Source organism: Silurus aristotelis (genome assembly GCF_946808225.1).
Source record: "Silurus aristotelis genome assembly, chromosome: 8".
Classification (NCBI taxonomy): Eukaryota; Metazoa; Chordata; class Actinopteri; order Siluriformes; family Siluridae; genus Silurus; species Silurus aristotelis.
The window spans coordinates 4,090,812-4,118,550 of NC_139581.1; the positions used below are offsets into that span (position 1 = coordinate 4,090,812).

At 41.3% G+C, this 27,739-nt stretch overlaps 1 protein-coding gene across 4 annotated transcripts in view; it reads right to left on the reverse strand.

Moving 5' to 3' along the window:
* Positions 1 to 27,739, reverse strand: part of robo1 (roundabout, axon guidance receptor, homolog 1) — a 296,829-nt gene that overhangs the window by 11,208 nt on the left and 257,882 nt on the right. For all 4 annotated transcript variants that reach the window (XM_083547741.1, XM_083547743.1, XM_083547742.1 and 1 more), the window contains 13 exons: positions 27,006 to 27,172; positions 26,798 to 26,919; positions 24,773 to 25,007; positions 22,964 to 23,085; positions 22,185 to 22,356; positions 20,582 to 20,785; positions 15,382 to 15,408; positions 11,906 to 11,948; positions 7,742 to 7,896; positions 4,346 to 4,690; positions 3,403 to 3,516; positions 383 to 518; positions 64 to 300 (listed from right to left, as the gene is read on the reverse strand). In XM_083547741.1, the coding sequence (XP_083403867.1) occupies positions 64 to 300; positions 383 to 518; positions 3,403 to 3,516; positions 4,346 to 4,690; positions 7,742 to 7,896; positions 11,906 to 11,948; positions 15,382 to 15,408; positions 20,582 to 20,785; positions 22,185 to 22,356; positions 22,964 to 23,085; positions 24,773 to 25,007; positions 26,798 to 26,919; positions 27,006 to 27,172 (2,079 nt within the window). The remainder of the gene's footprint in view (positions 1 to 63; positions 301 to 382; positions 519 to 3,402; positions 3,517 to 4,345; positions 4,691 to 7,741; positions 7,897 to 11,905; positions 11,949 to 15,381; positions 15,409 to 20,581; positions 20,786 to 22,184; positions 22,357 to 22,963; positions 23,086 to 24,772; positions 25,008 to 26,797; positions 26,920 to 27,005; positions 27,173 to 27,739) is intronic.

Sequence of the window (27,739 nt, forward strand, 5' to 3'; positions counted from 1 at the left end):
AAATAAGTGTTGCTAAGAGGAAAAAAATGGAGAACAAAATTAAAAGTGGTGTATTTATTTTACCTGCGCTCGTGTAGGATCTCTGGGTTCTCCATGAGCATGGGCTGGATCTCTTCGTGTGGCGATGGCGTGAGAGTGGCAGTAGACTGGTGGCTGTAGGATACAGCGGCAGGAGATGAGGCCGTGCCTCGGACCGGAGGAGTAGGTCCTCGTTCCATTTCTGCTTCCTCTTCTTCCAACTCATCAGGCTGTAAGTACATGCGGGACGGAGGGACCGGGCACTGGAGTTCGGCCTCGAAGCTAAACAGAGCGTCGCATAGACACGAGTTATTTTCCATCAAGGGAACGATCATTGTGTGTTTGATGTTGACAGAAACCCCACCTGTCATCCATTGAGATGCCGTAGTCCTGACATGGAGGTGGGCTGACAGGTGGAGGAGGCAGGAGATCAGCCCAGTTCATTGGGTTCTGCTTGGGCACTTTAGGATTTCGGCCTCCTTTTTTCTGCCCCTGACTCCCTGTATTGACAAAACGCAGAACACACACGAGACACACACACACACACACGCAGATTTCCATCAGCACCATCAATCCCCATCTCATCATTAATCATTTCCAGGATAAAAATTAAACCACGTTACCAAACGCAAACTTGTTTCTTTTTATTAATTTATTTATTTTCCCCCAGAGCTAAACGCGTGTAAGACAATTTTACACTTTGGCACTAACAGCGGCACCTTAATCATTTATATGGTGTAAAAATGCACAAGCACATTATCCCTCTATTTGTAATTAACGCCTGCCCCCTCTGAAAAAAAAGACGCTGTTTTTCTAAGCAAATACCCTCCGTGGCTCACCATTCGACGTAGGAGGAGAGAAAAAGAAGAAACCAGAAACGCAGGCATTAGAGCACAATTTACAACAAAGCATTAGGATTTGGAGCCAATGAGCTGTGAGGCCTCTACACACCAAAGCCTTTGCTTTAATTACCTGAACCACGGATACTATATAAAAATAGATAGGACGCATTATCCTGGCAGCCTTGCGTGCGTGCGGTGAAGAATGAACACCATTTGTCCTCGTCACGCAACAAACACCAGCTCTCTGACAACATTATCCCCAACGTTTTTTATGGACGGAAATGAAAGCCGGGGTAATTAATGACTTCGAGAGGCGAGAAAACCCCCCAGAACAGTGCGTGTGACAAGATGCAATCTGGCCTGGGAGGACTTGCAGAAGAATGAGATTAGCATTGAACGGAAATTTAAACCAAGTAAAGGTAAACCGAGATGCTACGGATCTGCAAACCTGATAGAGCAAAAAAATAAAAATAAATAAAACCCACGAACGTGCCCTATTCATTTTGGTTGGGTGTAAATGCTTTTCTTTTGTGTCCTGGAATTCAGTAACCCGTCCTGGAAAAGCAATTTTAATGTGTCAGCAACTGAATATGATTTATTACTCTTAAGATGTTGCGTTTCAAATGGGACTTAAAGGGCGGTATGATGAAAAGTCCTAACAAAGGCGCTAATAATTAAAATCGAAAACCTGCTTGACTGATAACTTAACGCTTTCTAATTATTCTTCGGTTAACCGCTTCCACTCACATGGGTTGTTCGATGTAAAGATGATAACAATAAGGACAATACGTACAACATCTCAGCAGTATATATTGCAGGATCATTTATCATGAGATTTGTCATATTATTGGTCCCCTCTGTCTCAATTTGGAGAATGTAGAGGTTAGAGTTAATGTAGCTGTGGTCAAGGCACTTTGTTCCAAAGGTTGTGAGCTCAAATCCCAGGATGACCAAGTGGCTACTGCTGGGACCCTGAGCAAGGCCCTTAGCTGCTCAGTTGTATGAATGAAATAACCATAAGTCACTCTGGATAAGGGCGTCTGCTAAATGCCTTAAATGTACATTATATTGGCCCGCCACTATCCACAATCCCTTTCCTAAACTTTTATGAATTCTTTCTAAAGAAAGCAGCTGATAGTAAGAATATAATGTGATTTTCTTGGCCCAAGCACCCAGCTGTACATTTACACATGAGCTACAACTGAAATTTTTGACCATATGAGGAAAACCAAATGGGCAGCAAGGTGCCAGAATGATTTGAGCCTAATCTGGTGAAGATTAGACAAAATTTGGAGGAGGAGAAGTTCTACTGCATTATAATATTTTCTCCTTTCTTGTATTACAACTTAATTTTCTGATCTCGAAATAACAAAAGCCGTTTTCTCATAATCACGACTTTTCTGGGTATTCGGCATAAAAGCAGCCCCCTTCTTAAGTGTCAGACACAGAGCTTTTTCAGTTCAGTCCCTAATCAAAGAAAAAGCGAATGTGATCATCCATGATGCTGCCCCAAGAACATGCTCCTATGCCGAATACACAGAAAAAATAAGTACTGATCACCAGGAAACAACTTTTGCTTCGTTGAGATGACGAGAAAACAAGAAAGAACAAAAAGATATTATAATATCATGGCCTCTAACGGCTTAGCAAATAGTGCGACTAATTAACAGCATGTTTGACAGGTTATTGTATTTTTATTGTATATAACATTTGAGCAGTAGGTGGCACCGGCAAAAAATATCTTGAGTTGCCTCAGGTCATGGTTTTGGTAATGGCAACCAAATTTCGTGTCGGTTTGCAAAGCCGTTGCTGAGATATGTCTTCACATCCTGTTTGGCCGCTTCGCTGGCAGATTATTTGACCCGTTATGGGGCACACTGTTTGGATCATTAAAATTCTTTTAAGAAGTTTTTTGAAGCTGACAAAATGGGCAATTATCCAGCAATAATGTTTGCCAAATTTGGTGATTGGGCAACGTTAGTAGGAGGAATAGCAGATTTTGAAAAAAATCAAGACGGCGGAAACATTAACAGACTTCATAAGGCCCTTTAACTTGCCTCAAACCAGGGAATCCAAGGATGACTTTTGTTTCCACCGATGCTCTTCGACCTCCTGCTTACTATAAACATACTTAGAACTAAGTGTTGAATTTAACCCAATGGTGGTATGAGAACGTGTTTCAAAAATCTGTCTGAAATTGTGGTGTCTAGACGACTGGGTCAGAACATGCAGCTCTTGTGAGCTTTTCCCAGTCTGCAGTGGTCAGTATCTATCAAAAGTGGTCCAAGGAAGGAACAGTGGTGAACCGGTGACATGGATGGCCGAGGATCATTGATGCACATGGGGAGCGAAGGCTGGTCCATGTGGTCCGATCCAACAGACGAGCTCCTGTAGCTAAAACTGCTGAAGAAGCTAATACTCGATGGGTCACAAATGTTTTGGCAGCAAAAGGGGGACTAACGCAATATTAGGCACGCAGTTATAAGGTTATGCCTGATTGGTTGGCCATTAAGTTATGCCAGGTCTGTGAGTGCTCTCTTACCAGATGTGCTGCTGCCTCGGTCAGAGCTGCTGTAGGAGCTGACGTTGGGATTGGGATCAGGCGCTTGGTTATATGGGATGGTGGTACTGTCTCCGCTTCTATAGTGGTCTGAGGCTTTGCATAAAACATAACATAATTAGTAGATGCGATTTTTGTTCTGTCAATAAATGATGATACAGACACTACATTTCATTTAATTCAGAGTCAGTTAGAAATTTTCCTTCAGGCCCAGCGCATGTTTTTCAGACTTTGGATTAAAGAAACATACAGTATACCGACATACTAGCATATCAACGTGATTACATACCATGTGCTTGGGTTTGTCTCCCCTTTTTGTTAAAAGCAGAAGCATTGTAAACCTGACTATATACTGTATATACACTTTGTCCTTTAGAAACACAGACACACAATAACAAACACTGCATGCTGTTAGACATCATGCAAAATGCCCATTTATCATCAAAAGCCAAAAACAATTAGCTTGCAGCTTCTAAATTGATGCAATCTGCCATCCTGTGAAGCTCTACAAAGACCTTTCAGCTTACATTACAGCATCGTGTTTAGACGGTAATCTTAACGCCATGAATACAGCATCGGAAAAGACAACGAATACCCCAGAACCAGCTCGTATTTTCACCACCGTGAAAAATCAAATGTAGAGAAACAGTGAAAGCTGAGCTCGGGTTGGTCACACAAGAGGGAAAGGGCAAAAAGAAAGTAACAGAAAGTGGAATGTGGGGAAAAAATATATGATTGGCAGCAAATGAAGACGTCTGAATGACTGAAAAATATGGGAAAGTGATTCATCATGTACAAAGCAGTAAGTGCTCGAGTGCACACATCAATCACAGATAATGAAGCTCTGGACTGACAGCATGAAAAACCCTATGTGGAGGCAGGGTATCTTCTGCCCCCACCCTATTAGGCCCTACCACAAACTCACCCTTATTTAACTTGTTCTGCTCCAAGATGCTGTACTGCAGCTGTGAGGTCACTTCCTGTTGTTTCTGAGGCGTCCCCTGGCTGCCCTTCCAGTTCTGTTTGTCGTTTAGGTCGGTTCCACCCATGTGGTTGGTACCCAGGCTGGACTGAATGAGCTGAGTGGTAGCGTAAGGCGTGGGCTGCCCCGCGGGCCCCACCAGTCGCCCGTCCTTCAAGTTGGGACTGTTGAACGTTTTCATCTCATTGATCTTGTTGGACAGGTCGACGTCTCCGTACAGGGACGAGTCAGGCACCAGGAGGTTGCTGGGTTTGTTGTCCATCTGGCTGTAGTTGGCGATGCAGTCAGCTGAATGAACGGAGAGGGGAGAGATCTGTCTATTTCAACTGAACGTAGTAATGTACGAAAATACGAAAGGATACGGAGATGCTAGCTAGGGAGGCTTAGCGACTAGGGTACTTTCTCGTTGTTACTGGGAAATTAGACTTTTAGATTTATGGCATTTTACAGATGCCCTTATGCAGAGCACCTTACAATTACAACTAGGCAGTTAAGGGGTTTAAGAGCCTTGCTCAAGGGCCCAGCTGTGGCAGCTTGGTAGAGTGGTGCTAGGATTTGAACTCATGACCTTCTGGTCCAAAGTCCAATGCCTCAACCAGGGAGTTACAACTTACCCACTTTCAAGAAAGCAGGATTTGTTTTTTACTTTTGGATGTTCCATGAAGTATGATTATTAATGATGGACTAAATTCAACAGCTGGATAAAGACAGAAGAACATTTTAGGAATTGAAAAAATTTACCACTGAGCAGGGGAAATGTTCTCAGTGGGTAATGCTCTGGGTTCTTTCTTTTTCTTACTCACTCACTCACTCACTCACTCACTCACTCACTCACACGCTCTCTCTCTCTCTCTCTCTCTCTCTCTCTCTCTCTCTCTCTCTCTCTCTCTCTCTCTCTCATATTTCAGTGTACTTAAAAATGACTACAATTGCTGAAAATGTTGAAAAAGCCTGAACAGGTTTAGACATGTCCAGCAGTTGAGATAGGTGGATACCAGGACAATATTCCTGACCTTCCCAGTAACCTCCAAACCATCACCTTCAAGGATTTCAAAACTTTGCAGCTGCATACTGTTCAGTTCCATTCGTTCTTTTCGTTTGCGCTTTCACTTATTCGCTTCCTCGTGCTCTGTGCCAAACCCCCTAACTGAAGCTTTGAGTGGCAGTGCTGTTTTAAAAAAAAAAAATAACTTGACATCCAATTTCCCCCTCAATAATAAAATATTCAAATCCTACCCAGGATCAGAGCTTTGGGCTCTGCTGTAAATACCACGTGTCTGCCGTCGCTCGTTGCTGTCAGTACTGTCACGACGAGGGATATTGCACCACAAAAAAAAGTAGTAGGTCCTTTCAAAATCTCCTTTCAGGAGATGTTTCTCAGATCCAGTTAATTTCCTGAAGGTTTTAGTGCTTTAGGTGAGAAGCTGGCAAGCTTTTTCACACGCTCATGCTGTGAGTGGGCATGGCATTTATCCTTCCTCCCTTTTTTTTTGGAAAAAGGTGTTTGGGATAAAAGCTCAAGTTAGCAGTAAAACACACACTTCATAAAAGGAAGCGGATTAGGCGTGCAGTGAAGCGCTTTCGGCTTTTGCCTGGACTAAACTGTGGCTAGGAAAACAGAACCCGGTAAATGGCGCATATACTGTATGTGTTCCAGCGTTTAAAAACCCAAGCTTGTCACTGTAGGACCATTTAGGATGCTTTTTAGAATCTTCAACATCTTCTCAGAACCAATATCGAACTCCACACCAGCCTTCCAGTGAAGCTTTAACAACCGCTACAAATCAGCCGTATATCCCTACTGTAAACTTTAACTACAAATATCACATGCAAAATCGACTTTATTACACAAGTGGAAATAAATAAAAAAAACTGACAAGAAGATACACGATGGAATTATTGAATGAGATGCACTTTTTATCCATTTATAGTTACGTGTAATGTTGTGGAACGTTTTTATTTTATGGGCACATCCCGGAAGTGCTTTATTGAAGGCACCTTTTATTTTTTTATCCCTTTGGAGTTACGTTTAATGTTCTGAAAACATCTCAGTTATGTTAGCAGCTACAAACATACACTATATTGACAAAAGTATTGGGACACCTAAAATACTGCCCATCCTTATATAATAAAATCACTCCCCCAATGCTGTTTATTGTGATGACAGTAACAGCTATATAATACAGCTATACATATTTATATTTATTAGGGGTGTAACGTGCACATAATTAACAGTTTGGTGCACCTTGGTTTTTTAGTCATGGTCTGGTACAAGGGGGGGATGCAAAATATAACATTGCTTGTAATTTTTTATTAACGCAGTCTATTATTTTTAATATTTGTGATCATTAACATTTAAACAGTTTACATATTTAAAACAATATCGAGTCCATAGCACTAGTGTGAGCCGCTAGGGCTATGGATCCTTTAGCATTTTCATGCATGCGCAAAACAAATCGTATTTCCAGTACGGGAAATGAGCAGCCACAGTGACACTGCGCTAACTCTAGTTAATATTTTGTATACCCCTGGCATTGTTGTGTGTGTTAAAATGTAAAAATCATGAAAAAACAAATTTTTTTTTTAAATGCTCAAAGTGCGAAGCGGAGACTGAACAAACGTGAGGTCCGCCGCTTAATAGATTACTGAGGAAACTCAGATTTTTATTTTGGTTTCGCGTGTAAAAAGGACTGCATTCGGTACACTATTATATATTTTTTATATTATATATTACAATCCTTCAGAATGTATTAAACTTCTCAAGCTTACTCCACTTGTTTAACCTGCCTTGATGTTCTGTTCACATGTACACTTGTACGTTTTTATTTTATTAGAATGTTGTTGCCCCTTTTGCTATTGCACCCGAGGTCTTGCTGACAGTCGTAAAAAAAAAAAAAAATTATAATAATAATAATTATATATATATATATATATATATATATATATATATATATATATATATACCTGGATATATGAATCACACTTTCCGCACACTCTGCCTTTTTAGATCACTTATTTTTCCTCCATCACCATTACTCTCAGACATACAGTAGGCACACACACACTCTCTCTCTGCCTCTTTTTGACCTTAGTAACTGCTCCCTGTTTCCTAAATAAGGAAGCACTTAGGGGAAATTGCATTTAGACACTACAGTATGGAAATCAGCTAACAAATTTGATTAGCCGGGAGAGTGGGCAACTATAAGGGCCAGGGCTACCTTTTATTCTCTGTCTGTAACAGCCCTGAGTTAACCTTCAACGCAAACACACACACACACACACACACACACACACACACACACACACACACACACAAATATACATTCAGCGCAGACTCACCAGGGCGACTGTAGGGGGCCAGGTTGCTGTCACTGTTGCCGTTGCTGGAGGTGCAGCAGTTGATGCTGCAGTCGTTCTGGTTGGAGCAGTTGTTGGGCCATGTATCTGCTAGCCAAGGCTGTGTAGCCGAGTCGCTCATGTTCAACAAACCAGGCCTGTACGCACACACACACACACATACAAAATCAACTCATATAACCTTAACACGAATGATGTGTTTGCAAATTGATACAAGCTGGAAACCTTTGGAACACAATTGGCTCTCCTCTCTTTTTTTTTTTTTTTTTTTTATATGACACACCACCACTTGTCTTTTGTGCAATTTACGTCATTAGTTTTTACAAAAAAACCTGATTTGAAATATCCATTTAAAATAAATAAATTCGTCTCTAATAAGTGAGTCTGAGGCAGAGGTGTTGAGGAACGACTTCCTGAGAAGACCAGAGAAAAAAAAACATCAAGGAGAAGCGCAAACCTTCGAGCATAATAAAAACGTCATTTAATACCAATATCGCATTGATTTCTTAGAACATTACACTCGTAGACTCGTGCATGGTCAAGACAAGTAAATGCAAATATGCTGTTTTGCTTTTTCTTAAAATAACTCAAAATCAGAATCTAAACATTAGGTTTCAGCAATACTTCTACAGAGATGCAATCTGTGTCTATTAGGGATGATAAAAATCACCTATTCGCATCGGTGCTATGAAAGTTAACGGTGCAATAAGTGATGCGATTCGCATGTCGATGCACAGATACATGATGCATTAAAGATACATATGAAGCAGCTACTGATGCGATACGATTCACCCCATTACGATGCAGTGTGATCTGATTTCAATTCGATTCAACACAATGCGATTCGTTGCAATGCAATGCAATGAAAAAGTATTATGTTATGTAATTCAATATAGTTCTGATTGTTCGCTTTTATTTATTTGGTTCAGACAGAGAGCAAATCATTCATTTACTTAAGTGCCTTCTGACTTTTAACGAATTGCCCCTTTCACAAACACGCCTTTGTAGTACAAAAAAAAAAATTATAAGAAAAAAACAGACGTTCTTTTCCTGTTGTGTCTGCAGGAAGACGCAGCTCTACCTCTGCCATGTTAATCTGTACGCAGACTCTCAGGACACGCCTCGGTGTCCGTAGCATTGTGATACGTCATACTGAGAGAACGCGCTCGAGAAACAGTTTAGCGACGAGAAATCGATTTACATCGGAAACAATTGGTCACAAAATATTGGTCATTTTATAATAAATATTAAATTGTATATGTTTTTTATTGATGCAAATATGGTAAAGACGATGCATCATGATACACATGCCTACATCCCTTCATTAACTTTTATGCCGATGTGAATCTTTCCTTTCCTAATTGACACACCACACACACACACACACACACACACACACACACACACATATATACAGTGAGGAAAATAAGTATTTGAACACCCTGCTATTTTGCAAGTTCTCCCACTTAGAAATCATGGAGGGGTCTGAAATTGTCATCGTAGGTGCATGTCCACTGTGAGAGACATAATCTAAAAAAAAAAAAAAATCCAGAAATCACAATGTATGATTTTTAAACTATTTATTTGTATGATACAGCTGCAAATAAGTATTTGAACACCTGTCTATCAGCTAGAATTCTGCCCCTAAAAGACCTGTTAGTCTGCCTTTAAAATGTCCACCTCCACTACATTTATTATCCTAAATTAGATGCACCTGTTTGAGGTCGTTAGCTGCATAAAGACACCTGAAAAGAGCTGGGACCACCGTTTCCAAGGTTACTGTTGGTAATACACTAAGACGTCATGGTTTGAAATCATGCATGGCACGGAAGGTTCCCCTGCTTAAACCAGCACATGTCCAGGCACGTCTTAAGTTTGCCAGTGACCATTTGGATGATCCAGAGGAGTCATGAGAGAAAGTCATGTGGTCAGATGAGACCAAAATAGAACTTTTGGGTCATAATTCCATTAAACGTGTTTGGAGGAAGAAGAATGATGAGTACCATCCCAAGAAAACCATCCATACTGTGAAGCATGGGGGTGGTAGCATCATGCTTTGGGGGTGTTTTCCTGCACATGGGACAGGGCGACTGCACTGTATTAAGGAGACAATGACCGGGGCCATGTATTGCGAGATTTTGGGGACCAAACCTCCTTCCCTCAGTTAGAGCATTGAAGATGGGTCGAGGCTGGGTCTTCCAACATGACAATGACCCGAAGCACACAGCCAGGATAACCAAGGAGTGGCTCTGTAAGAAGCATATCAAGGTTCTGGTGTGGCCTAGCCAGTCTCCAGACCTAAACCCAATAGAGAATCTTTGGAGGGAGTTTAAACTCCGTGTTTCTCAGCGACAGGCCAAAATCCCTCCTGCAGTGTGTGCAAACCTGGTGAAAAACTACATGTAACGTTTGACCTCTGTAAATGCAAACAAAGGTTACTGTACCAAATATTAACATTGTTCTGCACTTTCTCAGGTGTTTAAATACTTATTTGCAGCTGTATCATACAAATAAATAGTTAAAGAATCATACATTGTGATTTCTGTTTTTTTTTTTTTTTAGATTATGTCTCTCACAGTGGACATGCACCTACGATGACAATTTCAGACCCCTCCATGATTTCTAAGTGGGAGAACTTGCAAAATAGCAGGGTGTTCAAATACTTATTTTCCTCACTGTATATATATATATATATATATATATATATATATATATATATATATATATATATATATATATATATATATATATAGGGACTTGTGCAAGGTCAAAGCTTTAGATGTGAAAAAGAACCTGAAACACAATTAATAAAGAGAAGGCTTCAAAGTTGAACAGCATAAACATCAAAGTCTACGCTCTGTGCTGTGAAATCCTTGACTCGGGGTTAAACCTCCTCTAGGGCTCAGTGCCCCGGATTGGGTTTCAAGTACATCACAAGTGTTCCTGCTTCATTTTATGTTTTACGTCGGATATTTCACAAAAAAATCTTCTCTCCTCAAGATATCTGACTCTAGACAAAAGAGAACACGCCCACTAGTACTAGGAACGGCTCCCCAAAACAAGCAACACCAAGTCTTAGTTTGGAGTTGTGGTCTTCTTCCTGTTTTTTTCTCGCGCTTTTTTCAGACTGCATCCTTGTTTTATCATGAAACGCACTCTGAGGAAATTCTGGTCTCGGATTAATTGCACAGGAGCAATATCGAGGTGGGAAGACAGGAGCTTTTGTCTCTGGTTTCTTCCAGGTTTGTTGTACTCCATTTTCAGGACAAAAAAAATAATCAGCTTTACAAACATTAATACTGCCCCCTTGTGTCCTATATATGCAGTTGCACTGTGCACAGTGTGTGGAAGATCTCCTGCTATATAGCTATTTAATCCCTTTGAACACCTTTGGGATGAATGTTTTCATGCTGACTGCACCCCAGACCTCGTCACATCTACATCAGTACCTGGTTTTTTTTTTAACAGCCTTGTGGCTAAATGAATGTCCACAAAATCTCCCATCGGGACTAAATGCAGAATGGGATGTTCAAAAAGAAGCAAATACCGATCTTATGGTCAGGTGTCCTACAAACTTTGGTCCATACATAAGTAGATAAGTTCAGTCATCTACTGAGAGCATCGATTTTCTTCTTCCGTGCTTTGGCAAATCAATACTGCAGATCATCTGACTGATCACTGATATACTATGGAACATCTCTACCTTCATAGCCATGTTAAGATTAAGGGGATAACCCATTCCTGATTAACCTCATCTACAGGGCAAGAGGGCTGATGGAAGAGTTTTATGTTCTCCAAACTAACTAGAGATCTTTCAGGACTTTGAATGGAATTCAACTCTTCAGGTTATATTCCTTATAAATATCCGTAATGAGCGATTCAGTGGCCAGAAAAATCTGGCAGAGAATAAAAAACTCCCTGAGACTTCAAAAAACCCTGAGAGAAACCAGACTCAACAGGGAACCCATCCTCATCCTCATTCCCGAATGTCCATTCATTACAGTTCCACCAAAGTTGAGGTGTTCTGTAAGTCTCCAGACACTGTAGGATTCATTCAATCCTGGAACCTACCCAAAAGGTTACTTACCTTTCTAACACACATCATGTTTCTTTTTTTTTCTTCATTTGTCACCCGTTATGACTCACCTGCCAGCGCTGCTCACGGCTTCTCCTCCTCTTTGATAGGAAACTGCAAAAGAACAAGCATAGTGAGATTTATACAGTCGAATTAGGATTGTCAAGTCATGTCTATAGTCGACTGATAGTTGAATCATGCATGTGTGTGTGTTTTGGGCTTTCATGGGGGGTTGTTACAATTCCTCATAAAAAATTTTTTGCCTCGATGTACAGAACATCGCACCACGATATAAAAGAAAATGTATAAAAAAACTTTTTTGTACTGATGGCGGCATATCAGTAGCTCGTAGCGGCCGCTCCGGACCCAAAATGGTGCTACTTTCACTTTGTAGCCCGCCTTACACAACATATGGACATCGGAGCAACCGGTGTCCCTGTGTATCCCCGCCGAACAATCCAGGAACTCAGAAACAACCCCAACAACACAATAAACGATGATCTGCGGCAGAAGCTACGCGAATCCACGGCCACTTCCTGGACAGCGGAGACACCTGGCGCATGTGGCAGGGCATCTAGGCGATCATGAACTACAAGACAACATCACCTTCTTGTGACCGTGAGGGCCTCCCTCCCAGATGTGCTGAACGACTTCTATGCCCGGTTCGAGGTGCAGAACAACATGGCGGCGAGGAAGACCACCTCTTCTCCCAGTGACTAGGTGCTCTGTCTGACCACAGCTAAAGTGAGGAAAACTCTATAAAGAGTTAAACCACGAAAGTCTGCTGGACCAGACAACATTCCTGGCAGGGTGCTCAGGGATTGTGGACAACAGCTAGCGAATGTCTTTACAATCTTCCTGAGCCGCGCCATTGTTCCTACATGCCTCACAACGATGACCATCGTTCCCGTGCTGAAGAAGTCTACTGTCTCCTGCCTCAATGACTATCGCCCCCTCGCGCTCACACCCATCATGATGAAGTGCTTCGAGAGGCTCGTCATGAGGCACATCAAGACCCAGCTACCACCCTCACTGGACCCAATGCAATTCGTGTATCATCCAAACCGCTCCACGGACGATCTCCACGACCATTCATCTGGCCCTCACCCTCCTAGACAACAAGGACACGTATGTACGAGTGCTGTTTATAGACTTTAGCTCACCATTCAACACAATCATCCCTCAGCACCTGATTGAGAAGTTGAGCCTACTGGGCCTGAACACCTCCCTCTGTAACTGGATCCTGCACTTCCTGACTGGGAGACCTCAGTCAGTCCGGATCAGAAACAGCATCTCCAGCACCACCACACTGAACACTAGGGCACCTCAGGGCTGTGTGTTTAGTCCACTGCTGTTCACTCTGCTGACTTAAAACTGTGTAGCAATGCACAGCTCAAACATCATCATCAAGTTCGCTGATGACATGACCGTGGTGGGTCTCATCAGCAAAAATTATAAGTCAGCATACAGAGAGGAGGTGCAACGGTTAACATCCTGGTGTGGAGCAAACAACCTGTCTCTGAACATCGACAAAACGAAAGAGATGGTTGTTGACTTTTCTCCACTGATCATCGATGGATCCTCCGTGCAGATCGTCAAGAGCAACAAATTTCTTGGTGTTCATTTGGTGGATAACCTCATCTGGTAACTCAAAACCAGCTCCATCACCAAGAAAGCCCAGCAGCGTCTCTACTTCCTAAAAAGGCTGAATAGGTCTAGCATAAAATACAAGGTGGTTTCGAGACCCACCCTGTTTACAGGAAAGTACTTTATTTATCTATATTTCAACACTATTCCCTTCAAAATAGTCCCCTGGAATGTGTCCTGGAAGTCTTCTTTTCGAAGAGTGTCGAACACCTTCTGCGATTCGTGCTGAATCTCCGCAATAGTGTCAAAACGGCAAGCTGATCTTCATCTTCGGGAAGAGGGTGAAGTCTCCAGGAGCCGACTCTGCCAATAAGGGTGGGTGCGAAAGTAAAATCACATTGTTTCCTCCGAGGAAATTATGTGCGAGTGAACACGTGGTCAGAATCGCAGACGTGGTAACGCATGTGGTCAGAATAGCACCGGTTGCACAGTTTTACAGAGGATTGTTTATATTTTTGCACACTGACTTATGAAGGTCAATGCTCCCTGTGACTGTGCTTGCAGCCTTGTGCTGCCATCTTTTTCTGACACCACCTCATAAACCCCCGACTCTCATTGCATGCCTCCCACCCTTACACACACATACAGACACACACAATATTGTGAAAGATATCCTACGGCAGACTCGTTACTACCCGCGATCCTTCCCTGTATAGCCACGATATCGGTGGTTCTCAGATCTCTGAGTACGTTCTACAAAAAAAATTGGCCTAGCTAGTGTTGGCAGCTGAGCGTTTGGCGATGCTCCACTGGTAGAACTTGGGGTTTCAGAATCTTGGCAGAAGGTCTCTGATCGCAATCGAGATCTGTTTCCATTAACTGGAAAAATGCTTCACTCCAATCAGTTCTCTTTTCCTTTCTCTCTCTCTCTCTCTCTCTCTCTCTCTCTCTAACTGGCATTTGTAGTTGCACGGACGTCAATGGGAGGTTGATTAGCATGAAATGAAACCACCTCAAACAGAGGACAGAAGGAGGGTGCAAATGTGGGCCATTGAAGAAAGTCGCAGTAAGTTACGCCGCTTCGGCTCGTCTCTTCCTAGTTTTCTTGTCTAATTGGGCGGCCAGAGCTCTGCCGTCAACTCTTCAGAACCAGGCTGAGAAACCAAGCAGCTTTGATCCGTTCTTGTCTGTGTTTAAAGAGCTTTCTTTAGTACTCTGGAATCCGAAAGGCTCGCTCCGCAGAGTCCCAAAGCTTCCTTTGATGGCTGTGTGAAAAGCTTCAGACTGATGCTTTTGCTCTTCCTTGTAGACAGATGTATTTTTAACTGGAGAACATGGTTTACTAAGCGAGCTGATATCTCTTCATGTCCTGCGTGATTCCTCTGACGGAATTGAACAGGACTGGGGGATACATAAATCAAGTAAAGAGGACATATAGTGTGGTACCTAAAAGCAACACTGCTCTCTAAACTGGGCCGAGAGAAATCTGGAGCTTCAACCAAATCTAAAATAGAAAAGACTAATAGTGTAACTGGTGCTTTAATGACCACGTGCGTTCCCACATCCACGATTTCATCATGGACAGCAAGTTAGAACAAATCTTCCCCGCATAACATACATTTGACAAACAGCGATGCTACAACGAGTAACAGCGGAAGAACATCACTAGAAGATACAAGAGATCAGGAAGACCTTTAACGAGTTCAAGCTGCAAAAATGTTCGAAACCCTTTGGCGACTCGTGCATGATGATCGTCGGAGAACAATCCACATGATCTCACTTCTGCACCCACCCTACTAGCCAGATTTGGCTCCTGTGGATTTTGGCTTCTTCCCGAAGATAAAGATCACCGTTGACAACGTTGTGGAGATCCAGTGCGAATCGCTGAAGATACTTGACTAAAAAGAAGACTTCCAGGACACATTCCAGAAGTGTCAAATATATATGATGTGGTGCTTACCGGTTGGTGTGAAGGTGAACGAGGGTACTGCAGATCCAAAGGTCAGAAAATGGAAGAAAAGAAGAAGAAAAATAATGCAGGTTATTCCATGAGATTTAATCAAAGATAACAAATGTTTTACACTCAAAAACAAAGTAAAAAGTACAAAAAAAGTATTGGGACACCTGACTTTTCCAGCCATATGTGGTTCTTTCTCAAAATGTTACCACAAAATCGTAGGCACACAATTGTACAGGACGTCCTTGGATGCGGCATCGTTCACAATATGGAATTCCCAAATCTGATTGGTCAGAAATCCACTAGATAGGCTTGAACTCATTTTTATACTTCATAGTTTCCATAGAAACCGCAAATTAACAGATGCTTCCGAAACCTTTTTTTTTATTTATTTGTTTAACCTTAACTGTATAATCATCAGTACGGTGAAGTTTTCTACAAGGAAATGTTTAATTACATTCGTGGAAGGGGTCACCCGTGTCAGCGCTTTGTAACTTTGTAACATGACTATCAAGAGAGAGGATAAGAAGGGCTTCTTTTTTTATTATAGCTGCTTTAACGCAAGTGAAAACAGGCACTAACTAGGCTCCCAGATATTCCACAGCACTAAATGTAACAATAACCAGTTTGATGTTGCTGCTTTTGGAGAAAACTCTGCTGTAGGAAAATGACTTCAGGGTAATAACTGTAGCTCGCCATCCCATCATCACACTATCTCACCACTGATTACTTTCATTATATTAGATTTTGAATTCCTGACCACAAAAGGTGAAGTGGTTTGTCAACGCTGTAGGGGAAAAATTGATCACTGCACACCTTGACATGATAAAACTGTAATGAATAGACATTTAGTGCTAAGGATGAGGATGGGTTCTTTTTTGAATCTGGTTTCTCACAAGGTTTCATCATCATGAAGTCTCAAGGGGTTTTTCCTTCCCAATAGGGACAACCTAACAATTATAAAAAAAACAAGCGTATACATTCTTTACTAACCGCTTTATCTCTGTAAAGCTGCTTTGAGACAACAGCCATTGTTAAGAGCTCCACAAACAAAAATTAATTGAATTAAATGGATCATGATCTGGAAGTCAGAAGTCTTTCAAATCTTAATGCATGAAATGAAAGTCTAAATGGTGTCATGTTGGATTCGAATCGACCAAAAAGAATAACTGTTAATGCTGTGAACAGGAGGTAGAGAAGTCTTCAATTTATTCAGCAAACACAACCAAAATGTTAGTCACAGTAGTGGACGAAGCACACAAACCATGTACTTTAGTTAAAGTGGATTCACTCGGGGAAAAATAACACCAGCAAAAATTGAAAGCGTTCCTTTAAACTCTCACTTGAGTAAAAGTACAAAAGTATTTACCTTCAAATGTACTTAAGTATCCTAAGCACTATGATTTATAATGGCTCAAATGTTCCTATTATCACTTTTGCTTAATCAACTCAGTTTATGTGAAAAGACTCGGATGCTACTCTTACAGATTGAAGTTGAGTAAAAATTGAGATATTTGACTTTGAAATGTAGTGAAGTTAAAGTCTCCCCAAATGGAAATACTTCAGTAAAGTACATATATGCGAAAAAGCTACTTAAATCCAGTAACAAATTACTTTTACTTGGTTACTGTCCACCACTAGCTTTAATAATTCTATGCAATTATATACATTTATGATGCTGGAACATAAAATCCTGAGTAGAGAAAACAGTCACAAACTGATAGATCCTCCGACGATTTTTGACTTTGACACAACACAACCAGTCTTCTAGCTCCAACTCGTCTTATCGTATTTACGCTCCACGTGCCTCGCCTCGGCCTTTAAATGTCACAATTTTTTCTTCCATTACTCTTTCTGTTTGGTGGCGCTAAAAAATCCCAGCGTACCAAAAGATTGTGGTAATAGATGTGGCCGTTCTTTGATGCTGTTATCATACGTATTTATCTGTTCGGAGGTAAACAGACGAGGCGAGGCGATGAGACAGACTCCTGTCAGACGTTCCAGAGCGTATTATACGCTCTGGAACGTCTGACAGACTCCTGTCAGACGTTCCAGAGCGTATAATACGATAAATAAATAAATAAACCTATCCCGGCTATTCGGTGAATGCCACATCTGTAATGACAGGTTGAATACAATACAGTAGCTGCACATATAAGCACATTCGATAACGCCTCTCTCCCTTATCTCTATCTGGCTCCTGCTGAGCCAACTCAGATCTTATGTGGTTACAGTGAGCCTTGTCTTTGTTTCTCCTCACAGGATCCAGGCTGATTCTACGCAGCTACATGCGGATACACAGTGGACCAAAGTGTATTTTTCCAAGTATCTGTACATTGACTTCACAATATTATATGGGATCTGCATGGGATTTTTGAACACCCCATTTCACATTTAAGTCAAGAGGCTTTTTTTTTTCAGGCAGTACCCATTCGCTGTTATAATTCTGAAAAGATGTTCTACTAGATTTTGTGGAGATTTGTTTAAGATTAATTGCTCCAGAAGGGTGTTAGTAAAGTCAGGTACTGATGTAGATGAGTGCAGTCAGTGTTCACATTCATCCTGTTCAATAAGGTCGAATTCAGAACTCTATCGAAGGAGATCTTCCAATCCAACCCATTTCTACATAGAGCTTGTTTTGCACAGAGGCATCGTCAAGGAGCTCAAGGGATATAATTTTGGACTTCTGATTGGAAGGTCGTAGGTTCAAATCCCACCACCAAGCTGCCTAAGCAAAGCCCTTGACCATCCAAAGCTCAACCTGTCCATCACCACTGCAAACAGTAAGGGGCTCAGAGCCGATCCTTGATGATATCCAACCTCCACCTTAAAAAGCTCAGCTGTATAAATGAGATAAATGTAAGTCGTTTTGGATAAGAGCATCTGCCAAAATTCCATAAATGTAAATGATAAACCTAACTCCAGATTTCTGATTCTATCTTCAAATTTTGGTGGGTGGAGCCAGAGGATGGAACACAAACAAATTATGGTACAATAAATAAATAAATGTAACAAAAAAAAAGCAAACAAACAAAAAATAATAAAATGGCTGCCTGCAGTGTAACAAAGTGATATTTTGATTGAAATTGTATTTTATTTCTGCTTGACTAGTTTTCTATCTTTGTAATCAAAACCAAAGAAGCAAAACATCAGACACTGAGCACATCTGATCTCATGGTTGAGTTCGTGGTTTTGGTTTGGTTTACAGTCATTTATCACAAGAATGCTCCTTAAAATCAATGGTAACCATCTAATCCAGGCCCCGCACACAAACATCCCGGACCTCAAAGCGCTGAATCCTTTTCAAAGTCGCAGCGTTTGAGTTCTGAAGTTCTGAGTGCACGTCAACCTTCAGATTGTGTGAATGCTAATGCGAATGAATAGCCGGACTCGCCTTCTCTTCTTCTTAGCAGCCTCCAGCCTGCCAACACACATTCCATTAGCTGGATGTCCTTCAGACCGTGTGCCAGCGTCAGGGGGGGAGAAAAAACCCTCCATTGTGCAATCTCCCAAAGTGCACGAACTCTTGAGTGGAAGCGAGAGGTATGAAAGAGCAATAATGCTTCATCAGATACCGAGAGATAGCAGCACAGAGTGTACCAGTAGTGAAAAGAGGCAAAGCAAGGACACGAGAAGCGCTAAATATTTCTATCTTCGCTCTTTTCAGTGCAGAACTCGAACCAATTTGATATAGCAAACATATTTGACGGTGAAGGGAAATATGTAAAGAATGTATTTACATAAACATGATGTTCATTACTGCTTCAAACGGAAGATAAAACCACAATCTTATTTATTAAACTCCAAATGAAAGATGACAAAGGTTTTCTCACCATGGTTAGATTCTTCAAGCAAGATGGATCACATCCAACATGGATTTTAGTCAGGAAGAACTTTGATTCGACTCAAAACCAGGAAGTGAATCTCCAACTGAAGCAAAGGACAGAGCTTTAGGGCTGAAGAAACCCATCATGTTCTAGATTCTAAACAAAAAGTGTGAACACACACTTTCATCCCGATGCCCTACTTCTACAAAGCACTTTTGTACGTCGCTTTGGGCAAGGGCGTCTGCTAAATGGCGTATATGTGTATGTCCTACATTGAGTTCTGTTCAATTGGAAACCACACACTCCTACCTAGAAAGATGTTCCACTGGTTTTCGGAGTGTGTTAATGTAAGATTCATTCAGACACAAGGAGGTGTAGTAAAACCAGGTAGTGATGTAGCTGAGGAGGCCTGGGGTGCAGTCAGCATCCACATTCAAAATGTTCAATAGGTCTATGCAGGAGATCTTCCACACACTTATGTGAAGCATATCTTCATGGAGCCAATCTTTGTACACAGGGTTTGCATTGGCAGGGTTCGGGTCTCCTAGTGCATCCACATCCAAAGGCATCTTATACAATTGTGTGCTTCCATGTTTGTGCTAACAGTTTGGAGAAAAACCACATGGGGCAGGATAAGTCAGATATATTATAATGTGTACTTTTTACTCCACTTCATGTCAGAAAAGCATGTTGTTCCACACAACTACTGTATGATGTACAAAGAGTGTTGAATGAGGAGATTTGGTTTTACATATGGCTGGAAAAGTCAGACGTCCTAATACTTTTGCTATCAGTGTATCTGCTGCTTGTTCTGCGCGTTAAAAAGTAGAGGTCGACTGATTTTGAGTTGATTTTTCTGATACCGATAAATCGGTTTAATCGCACTTGTCAATAAACGATTAAGAATTTATAATGGATACTGGATTAAAAAAATTTACAAAACATACTGTAACACTTCATGTAAAACAATCCTGAATTTAATACAAAAGAAACTAAACAAAACAGTACTGAATCATAAAAAAATGCATTTAATTAAACATATTTTAATATATGAATTAAGAAATATAATTATATAATTGATAAATGATCATAAATAAATATGATAGCGCTCTCCGTGCAGCGCGCCGTCACACGTGTAAAAACAAAAGGCACGTAGTGTCAGGGATTCGAATCTAGAGGTCGCTTTCGTAATGAAAGAAAAAATCGGTATGGATTTTTGTTAATACTTCCAACAACCAACGATCGGTGCCGGGAAAAAAAAAAAACAATTAATCAGTCGACCTCTATTAAAAATGCTGAAAGCAAAAAAACCCTGAAAAAATCTATTTTGTCTAATTCTGGATAATAAATGTGTTTAGTATTTTATTTTGCCGTACCTTTGCGGATGCCGGCGTAGCTGGTGCTCAGGCCGCTCCTTTTCTTGCGATGACGGTAAAGCCAGATGCTGAACACCATAAGGATGATCCAACACGCCGCACCGATCCCGGCGATGAAGGCTGGCTGCTTTACCACGTCAGAGATCTGCTGAGAGAGCGTGTCCTCAGGGTCCACGACGGGCTGAATTATCTTCCCTGAGGGGTCTGGAGAAAAGAAAAAAAAAAAAAAAAAAAAAAGAGATGTCAGAGGACAGAAAAAACATATGCTATAGGCTCGATGTTAAACTAATATAAAGCATGATGTTATACTTCTTTAATTCATTTGGAATCATGCTCTACAGATAACAGATTTGTTCTGGTATGAAGCATTTGATGAAAAAAAAAAAAAAACGTCTGGAGAAACAGCAGACAACAAAGCGTCTGCTTTATCAGCCTCCGTCTCACACGCTCGCCACATGAAAGCGGCTCGGCCCGTCCTTCCCAGCACCCATTTCCTCCTGCTGACTTGCTTGTCTCTTTTCTCGTTTGCTTCATTTCAGTGTTTTTGTCGCTTTTATCACTTAAGAGACGTTTTGAAGCTGGAAGCAAATCTTCACTCTTCTTCAAAAACATGTTCACTCACAGTGCAGGAGACACACAGACAGCGCTCTCACACACATCCTTCTAGTCTCTGCTAGTCTCTTCTAGTCTTTCTGTGTTTACTGTCTTGTCTGTCTGTCTGTCTGTCTGTCTGTCTGTCTGTCTGTCTGTCTGTCTGTCTGTCTGTCTGTCTATCTATCTATCTATCTATCTATCTATCTATCTATCTATCTATCCGCCATCTGTCCATCTACACATCTTTCTGTTTGTCAGTCTGCCCATTACCTCGTTTATCTATCTATCTATCTATCTATCTATCTATCTATCTATCTATCTATCTATCTATCTATCTATCTATCTATCTATCTATCTATCTACCCATCTTTCTGTTTGTCAGTCTGTCTATTACCTCGTTTATCTATCTATCTGTCCATTCATCTATCTGTTTGTCTGTCTGCCTGTGCATCTATCCGTCTGTCTGTCCTTCTCTCAGTCTGTCTATTGGTTTGCCTTTCTGTCTATGCATCTACCTACCTATCTGTCTACCTGTAAGTATGTCCACTCACCATTTTATCTATCTATATGTCTGTTTGTCTGTCCGTCCATCCGTCTGTCTGTCCCTCTCTGTCTGTCTATGCGTCTGTCTGTCTGTCTGTCTGTCTTTCTATTTATCTTTCTATCATCCATCCATCCACTCATCTAGCTGCCTTACCATGATCTTGTTCAATTCTATCTGCCTATATTTCTTTACAATTTTCTTCAATTTTCTTTACATTTATTTACAGAAAAACTGACATCTTTCTCCAAACTCAACCTGTCAGATACTAAAACGCTCTCTCAGCTGTGCAGATCCGTCTGATTCAAAAGATTCATTCTTTCCTTTTCTTAACAATTTTTAACCCTGCCTAGAGAATTTTTTTTACCCAGAATCAGATATTCCGTGTGTTGAGGTGAGAGGTGAAAGGTGAAAGGTGAAAGTTGAGATAATGGGTAAAATGTGATGTGATGCGGTGTGTCGAATCACCCAGCTGGAAGTAGGTGAGTTCACTCTTCACTCCAGGTCCTGCTCCGGTGCTGGCTGCCACCTCCACGCCGTAATGGATTCCCGGAACCAGCCCCAAGATCACTGTGGAGAAAGTGGACCCATCCACCGTGCGGTTGATATGGTAACGAGTCTCGTTTCCCAAACACCAGATCTGTGTAAAGGAAAGAGTCATGCAGGTTCAAATTCCAGCTGCACCACTTGCGAGACGTGAAAGTTCATTGACTTTGATTACATTTGGTTGAATACAATTGTGTGCCTTCAACTTTGAGGTAACACTTTGGGAAATATGGCTGGAAAAATCCGGTGTCTGTCCATCTGATCTAATCAATCTAATAAAAAATAGTATTGCATTAATTTGATATATTTTATTTCTATAAAATATTATAAAATATTATTTTACCAAGCAGGCATTTTATTAATTTAAACTGTTGATGTCCACAAATGTTATTAATAATAAACTGAGTGAATAAATAGCGCCACCGTGACTTAAAAACCAAAATACGTGCCAAAGTTTGTGTACTGTTACACCCCTACTATTTATATAAATGTAAGTAGGCGAAATACCTTCCCCATTTTGGCCAGTAGGTGGCAGCAGAGCACAGGCATTTTTGCTCTACTCCTCATTCATGACTTAATGTTTGAGTCCAAACTCAGCGTTCTCATCCTCTTTATAGCCCTTTGTCTCTGTGTGTGTGTGTGTGTGTGTGTGTGTGTGTGTGTGTGTGTGTGTGTGTGTGTGTGTGTATACACATGCTCACCCTGTACTCCTGGATCACTCCGTTACGCTCGTCCTCAGGAGGTGCTTGCCAGGAGAGCAGGATGGCCGTCTTGTTGTCTCCGCTTTGTGTCACAGTCACATCTCGGGGTGCAGCGCTAGGAGCTAAAACAACACAACACAGTGCAACAATTACGACACAACACAACAATTACGACACAACACTTAGTGTTAAACAGTGATGTAGCATCATGAAAGGAAGGAAGGCAGGCAGGCAGGATGGACAGACAGACAGACAGACAGACAGACAGACAGACAGACAGACAGACAGACAGACAGACAGACAGACAGACAGATAGATAGATAGATAGATAGATAGATAGATAGATAGATAGATAGATAGATAGATAGATAGATAGATGATGCTTTATGCGTCACATACTTTTTTTACAGCAAAGTGAAATTCTTTCTTTGAGTATCCCAGCGATGAAAACTGGGGCCAGAGCGCAAGATCAGCCGTGATACAGCTGAGCACAGAGGGTTAAGGGCCTTGCTAATGGGCCCCAAGTATAGAATCTTGGCGACACTGGGGCTTAAACCACCGACCTAAATTCCTATCACAGGTACAGGCTCCGGATTCAAACGCTACTTCCACGACCCGTACAACAAGCCCCTTACGAGGCAGAGTGAATTAGATAACGAAGTGTAAGTAAAGGCAGAATTAAAAACCATACCTCCGTCTTCACCAAAGAAAATGTTCCCGCTGTTTCAAGAAATGTAAATCCCACACAGTTAGCTAGACGAGCAGGAAGTGACACATTCTGCATATCAAACTATTTTACGCTTCACATTTCTTTCCAAACTTTTGTTCTGTAGCAACTTTTTTCCAAACAGACTCGAAATAATGATCTCACAAAGCTTTTTCAAAGCAACTTTTTTAGCCTTGTGAATACATGCAGAATGGGAACGCTGGATATGGTCTGCACTTACGTTTTCGTGAAATCGCGGAAAACCTTTTCTTGGTTTTAGGACAGAACCTCCAATTCCAAATTTAGGCCCCATTTGCTGTTATAATGAGCTCCACTCTTCTGGGTAGATGTTCCACTAGATTTTGTGGGGATTTGTGTGAGATTCATTCAACCACAAGTGCATTAGTGAAGATGTAGGTAGAGGTGAGGAAGCCTGGGGTGCAGCCAGTGTGAAAAAGATCTTCCACACACTTTTAACCCATAAAGCGTATATCTTCATTTAGCTGGCTTTGTGCACAAGGGCATTGTCATGGAACAGTAAGAGATTTGTTTAAAGGAGTCCGTGTGGCATAAGCGTCCTACTTATTAGAAACAAACTTCGCTACGCTAAATATCTTCCTGACTGCTTGAATGCGCGAAGGGAGAAATGTGCAAAAATGCAAAAAGTGATATTTGGCTAAACCACGCCTTCGTCTGCGAACACTGGATGCAACTTGTTTTACGCTGTGAACGTAAAACCAAGCGTGAATCCAGAAAACAAGTCTCCGAAGAGCAGTTAAATCCTTGAGCACAAACCCAGCTGCTTCTCAGACCCCAGCCTTTTTTTTTCCACCACCGTTCAGTCTTTTCACACACTCATTTCCCACTCGCACACCCTGCAACACGTATATATACCGAGGAGTAAAACGAATCCATGTGGGAGAGAAAAGCCCACAGACGTCCACACCCTACGATCAATTAGCAAGGCATGCGTTCCAGTACGCGTTTCATTTGCTCTCTGGCTGGCGTTTACAGTGGCTACAATTCAGTGTGAGTAACCTGGAGAAATAATAACCCACACCTGCATGACAGGAGTTTTATTTAAGCAGCAGAAAGTTCCTCACCTTCTTCCAGTGTCTTTCCGATTTTGACGTCGCTGTCCGTGCCTTGGAACTCGTTGAAGAAGGGTCGTATTTTGAACTCGTAGGTGGTTCCTCTGCGCAGCTGAGCGATCGTAGTCGAGTACTCGGATGGACTCCTGACCTCAGACACGGCCCAGTCGCTGCGAGTCTGCCCCGACTCGGACGCCACGCGGTACATCACCTTATAACCCTGCATGTACTGGGACTGCTGTTCCACCTGAACACAATAACGATACAGCAGGTCTGATTACTGACGCTGGAGAACAGATAATCAATAAAGACACACCAGAGGAAGACGTCCTAACAGCTCGAGGTAGCTGATGAAACCGAACGACTGATTTTAAAGAAAGGCATTGATATTAAAGAATTGAGGAACCTGCACAAAGGACTCCTGGTGGCTAAGGTTGTGCGATACTGACAATACAATTGATATTTCGATATTTTTGGGGGGGATTTTTTTGATATTTTAAACATAAAACGTTGAATACTGAGATTATAAAAAAAATTATAAAATATGTGAAATTTAAACCCCCAGTAAGTCACTGTTAATAAGTGAGTCATTGTGATTGAACCGAATCATTTAAACGGGTGATTCATTCAGAAACAAAACACCGTCCACACGTAAATCACTTAATATCGACTTCTTTTTTTTATTGAATTGTTAGAAATCAATTTTACACTTGTAATCATGAAGCCTCATTATGTTATTATTGATATCGACTAACTATATGAAATGATAGACATCTTTTTTTTTTTTTTGCCGACATGATTCAGAAGCCCCGGCGCTTTCGTGGCGATACACGAGTAGAACCATTTCCATATGGTTCCAATGCAGAACTGTGCAGCCTTGTAAAGACCGTGACACGTGCATGATCAGAGCCAGTAAAACCTGTCGTCTCAGCTGCAACTCATTAAGCCGTCCAAAACAGTGCGAACGGTTCCAACAAATCCTGACACGAAAACCGCGTATGTGTGCATTTTACTACGGATAGCGGGCCGGCTGGACGAGAGGTGCTCACGCCACATTAAGCACATTTCCAGCACATTGCAAATTTATTACAGGTTCGAAAAACATCAACTGCAATCACATACTCTAACACAGGGAGTTGCCGGGTGTAAGTGAGGAGAAAAAGCCGCCGGGACGGGGGAAAGGAGCGAAACCTTTTGTTTGTTTGTTTTTTTTTACTCTGAACACTCGCTTTCTATGGACAAAACGACGTAATCGAATGCATTCAACGAGTTTAGAAAATATAAGCTTTAGTAAAACATTCTCCCAATCAGCAAGTATGCGGCTATCAGCCCTCTTCTACATACATTCGCTAACAGACGGGAAAGTGAAAGCCCCGCCCACCCTGAGAGTGTTACAGCGGTAAATATTGGATAAATATTTATCAAATATTTACCGCTGTAACACGGTCATATCCGGTTGCCGTCCGTATTCACATTTTTTAAGGTCTATATGGAAAAATATCGAATTTTTTGATATAATCATATACATTTATTTTTTCTATTTTCTTAATTATTATATATAAAATATCTAATTATATCTGATATAGATATTTTCTTTTCACCTGTTTAATTCTATTCTACTTTCTCTTCTATAGTTTCTTTTTTATTCTATTCAATCGTCAAAACCTGAGACTCGCCTGAGACTCGCCTGAGACACGCCTGAGACACGGCTGAGACTCGTCTGAGACATGCCAGAGACTCGTCTGAGACTCGTCTGACTGACAAAAAAAAATTTCTGTTTTCACTGCTTGCTTTCACTCAATTGTAATACAAACTGTACTCTACAGATAGACCTTCCAGAATGCTATTATCAGCAGCAAGATGTCTTAAGATAAACACAGCTCCGCCCACTAGCATTCAACTAGCATCCGGCAAAAAAGACATGGCCGCTAGCATTCAACGTAAAGTGGTGCGGTGGTGTGAGCTTCCAAAAAAGATGGAATCTCTGAGTGTGGATTGCTCTTATCAGTGTGGAAGGAATGGTGAGATGGTCCTTACTGTCCACTGCACTCGGATGGAGGATGATGAAAGTATGGTGGGATTGTGGAGGTGAATGACGACGTCCCCGAGCTCCCTCTGGATCTGCCCATGCTCCACTCCCTGACTGGTTGGGGGAATTTCTGCACACACACAAAAACAAACTTTAATGATGTCCACTCAGTACCACTTCTTCTTACCTTTATACACAGTATGTTCCATAGCTCACCCTGTGTTTTGATGGCGTCACTGATGGGACTCGGGTCGCTCAGGCCGTACGCATTAGCCGCTCGGACCAGGAACAGGTAGACGGCGCTGGGCTTCAGACCCTTTAACACGTAGTTCTCAGTCCTCACATGCTCTGCTATGGTACGCCAGCTACTTCCTGATGCATGGCTGCGGAAAACGCAACACCGGACACTTAACATGTTTAATATACAACGATGTGTCCTTCTGACACCTCAACAGACTCACTACTGACAGAGGTATTGCTCTTTCTTTAGATTGTAGAATGCATTCAAAGTATTGGAGCCCCCAAAATGAGATTTTTTAATGCTTATTTGACCACCGAGTTTGTACCGAAACTCAATTAAACAAAAGGTCAAAGCTCTTAGAAACCCCACAGTGACTTTTTTCTTTTTAATAAATATTTTTTCCTTAAAAACTGTTTTTGATTAATAGAATCCAGCAAGAACAAACCCACTAATCAGTGCAAGTTGCTAAGAGACTATCCCTTCCATTAATTTCTTTAAATTGAACTACACAGCAAATCCAGAATATCAATCTGAAATAAATCACGTCTAACAGATACGAGCGATAGAGCCCTGAAACTACAGCAGGATATGGAATTCATAGTGTTTTTGTTTGTATATATGTGACTTTTTATTTATATATATATATATATTTTTTTTTTTCTATTCTTTTTTTTTAATTATTATTATTTATAATATTTTTTTTTTTCGA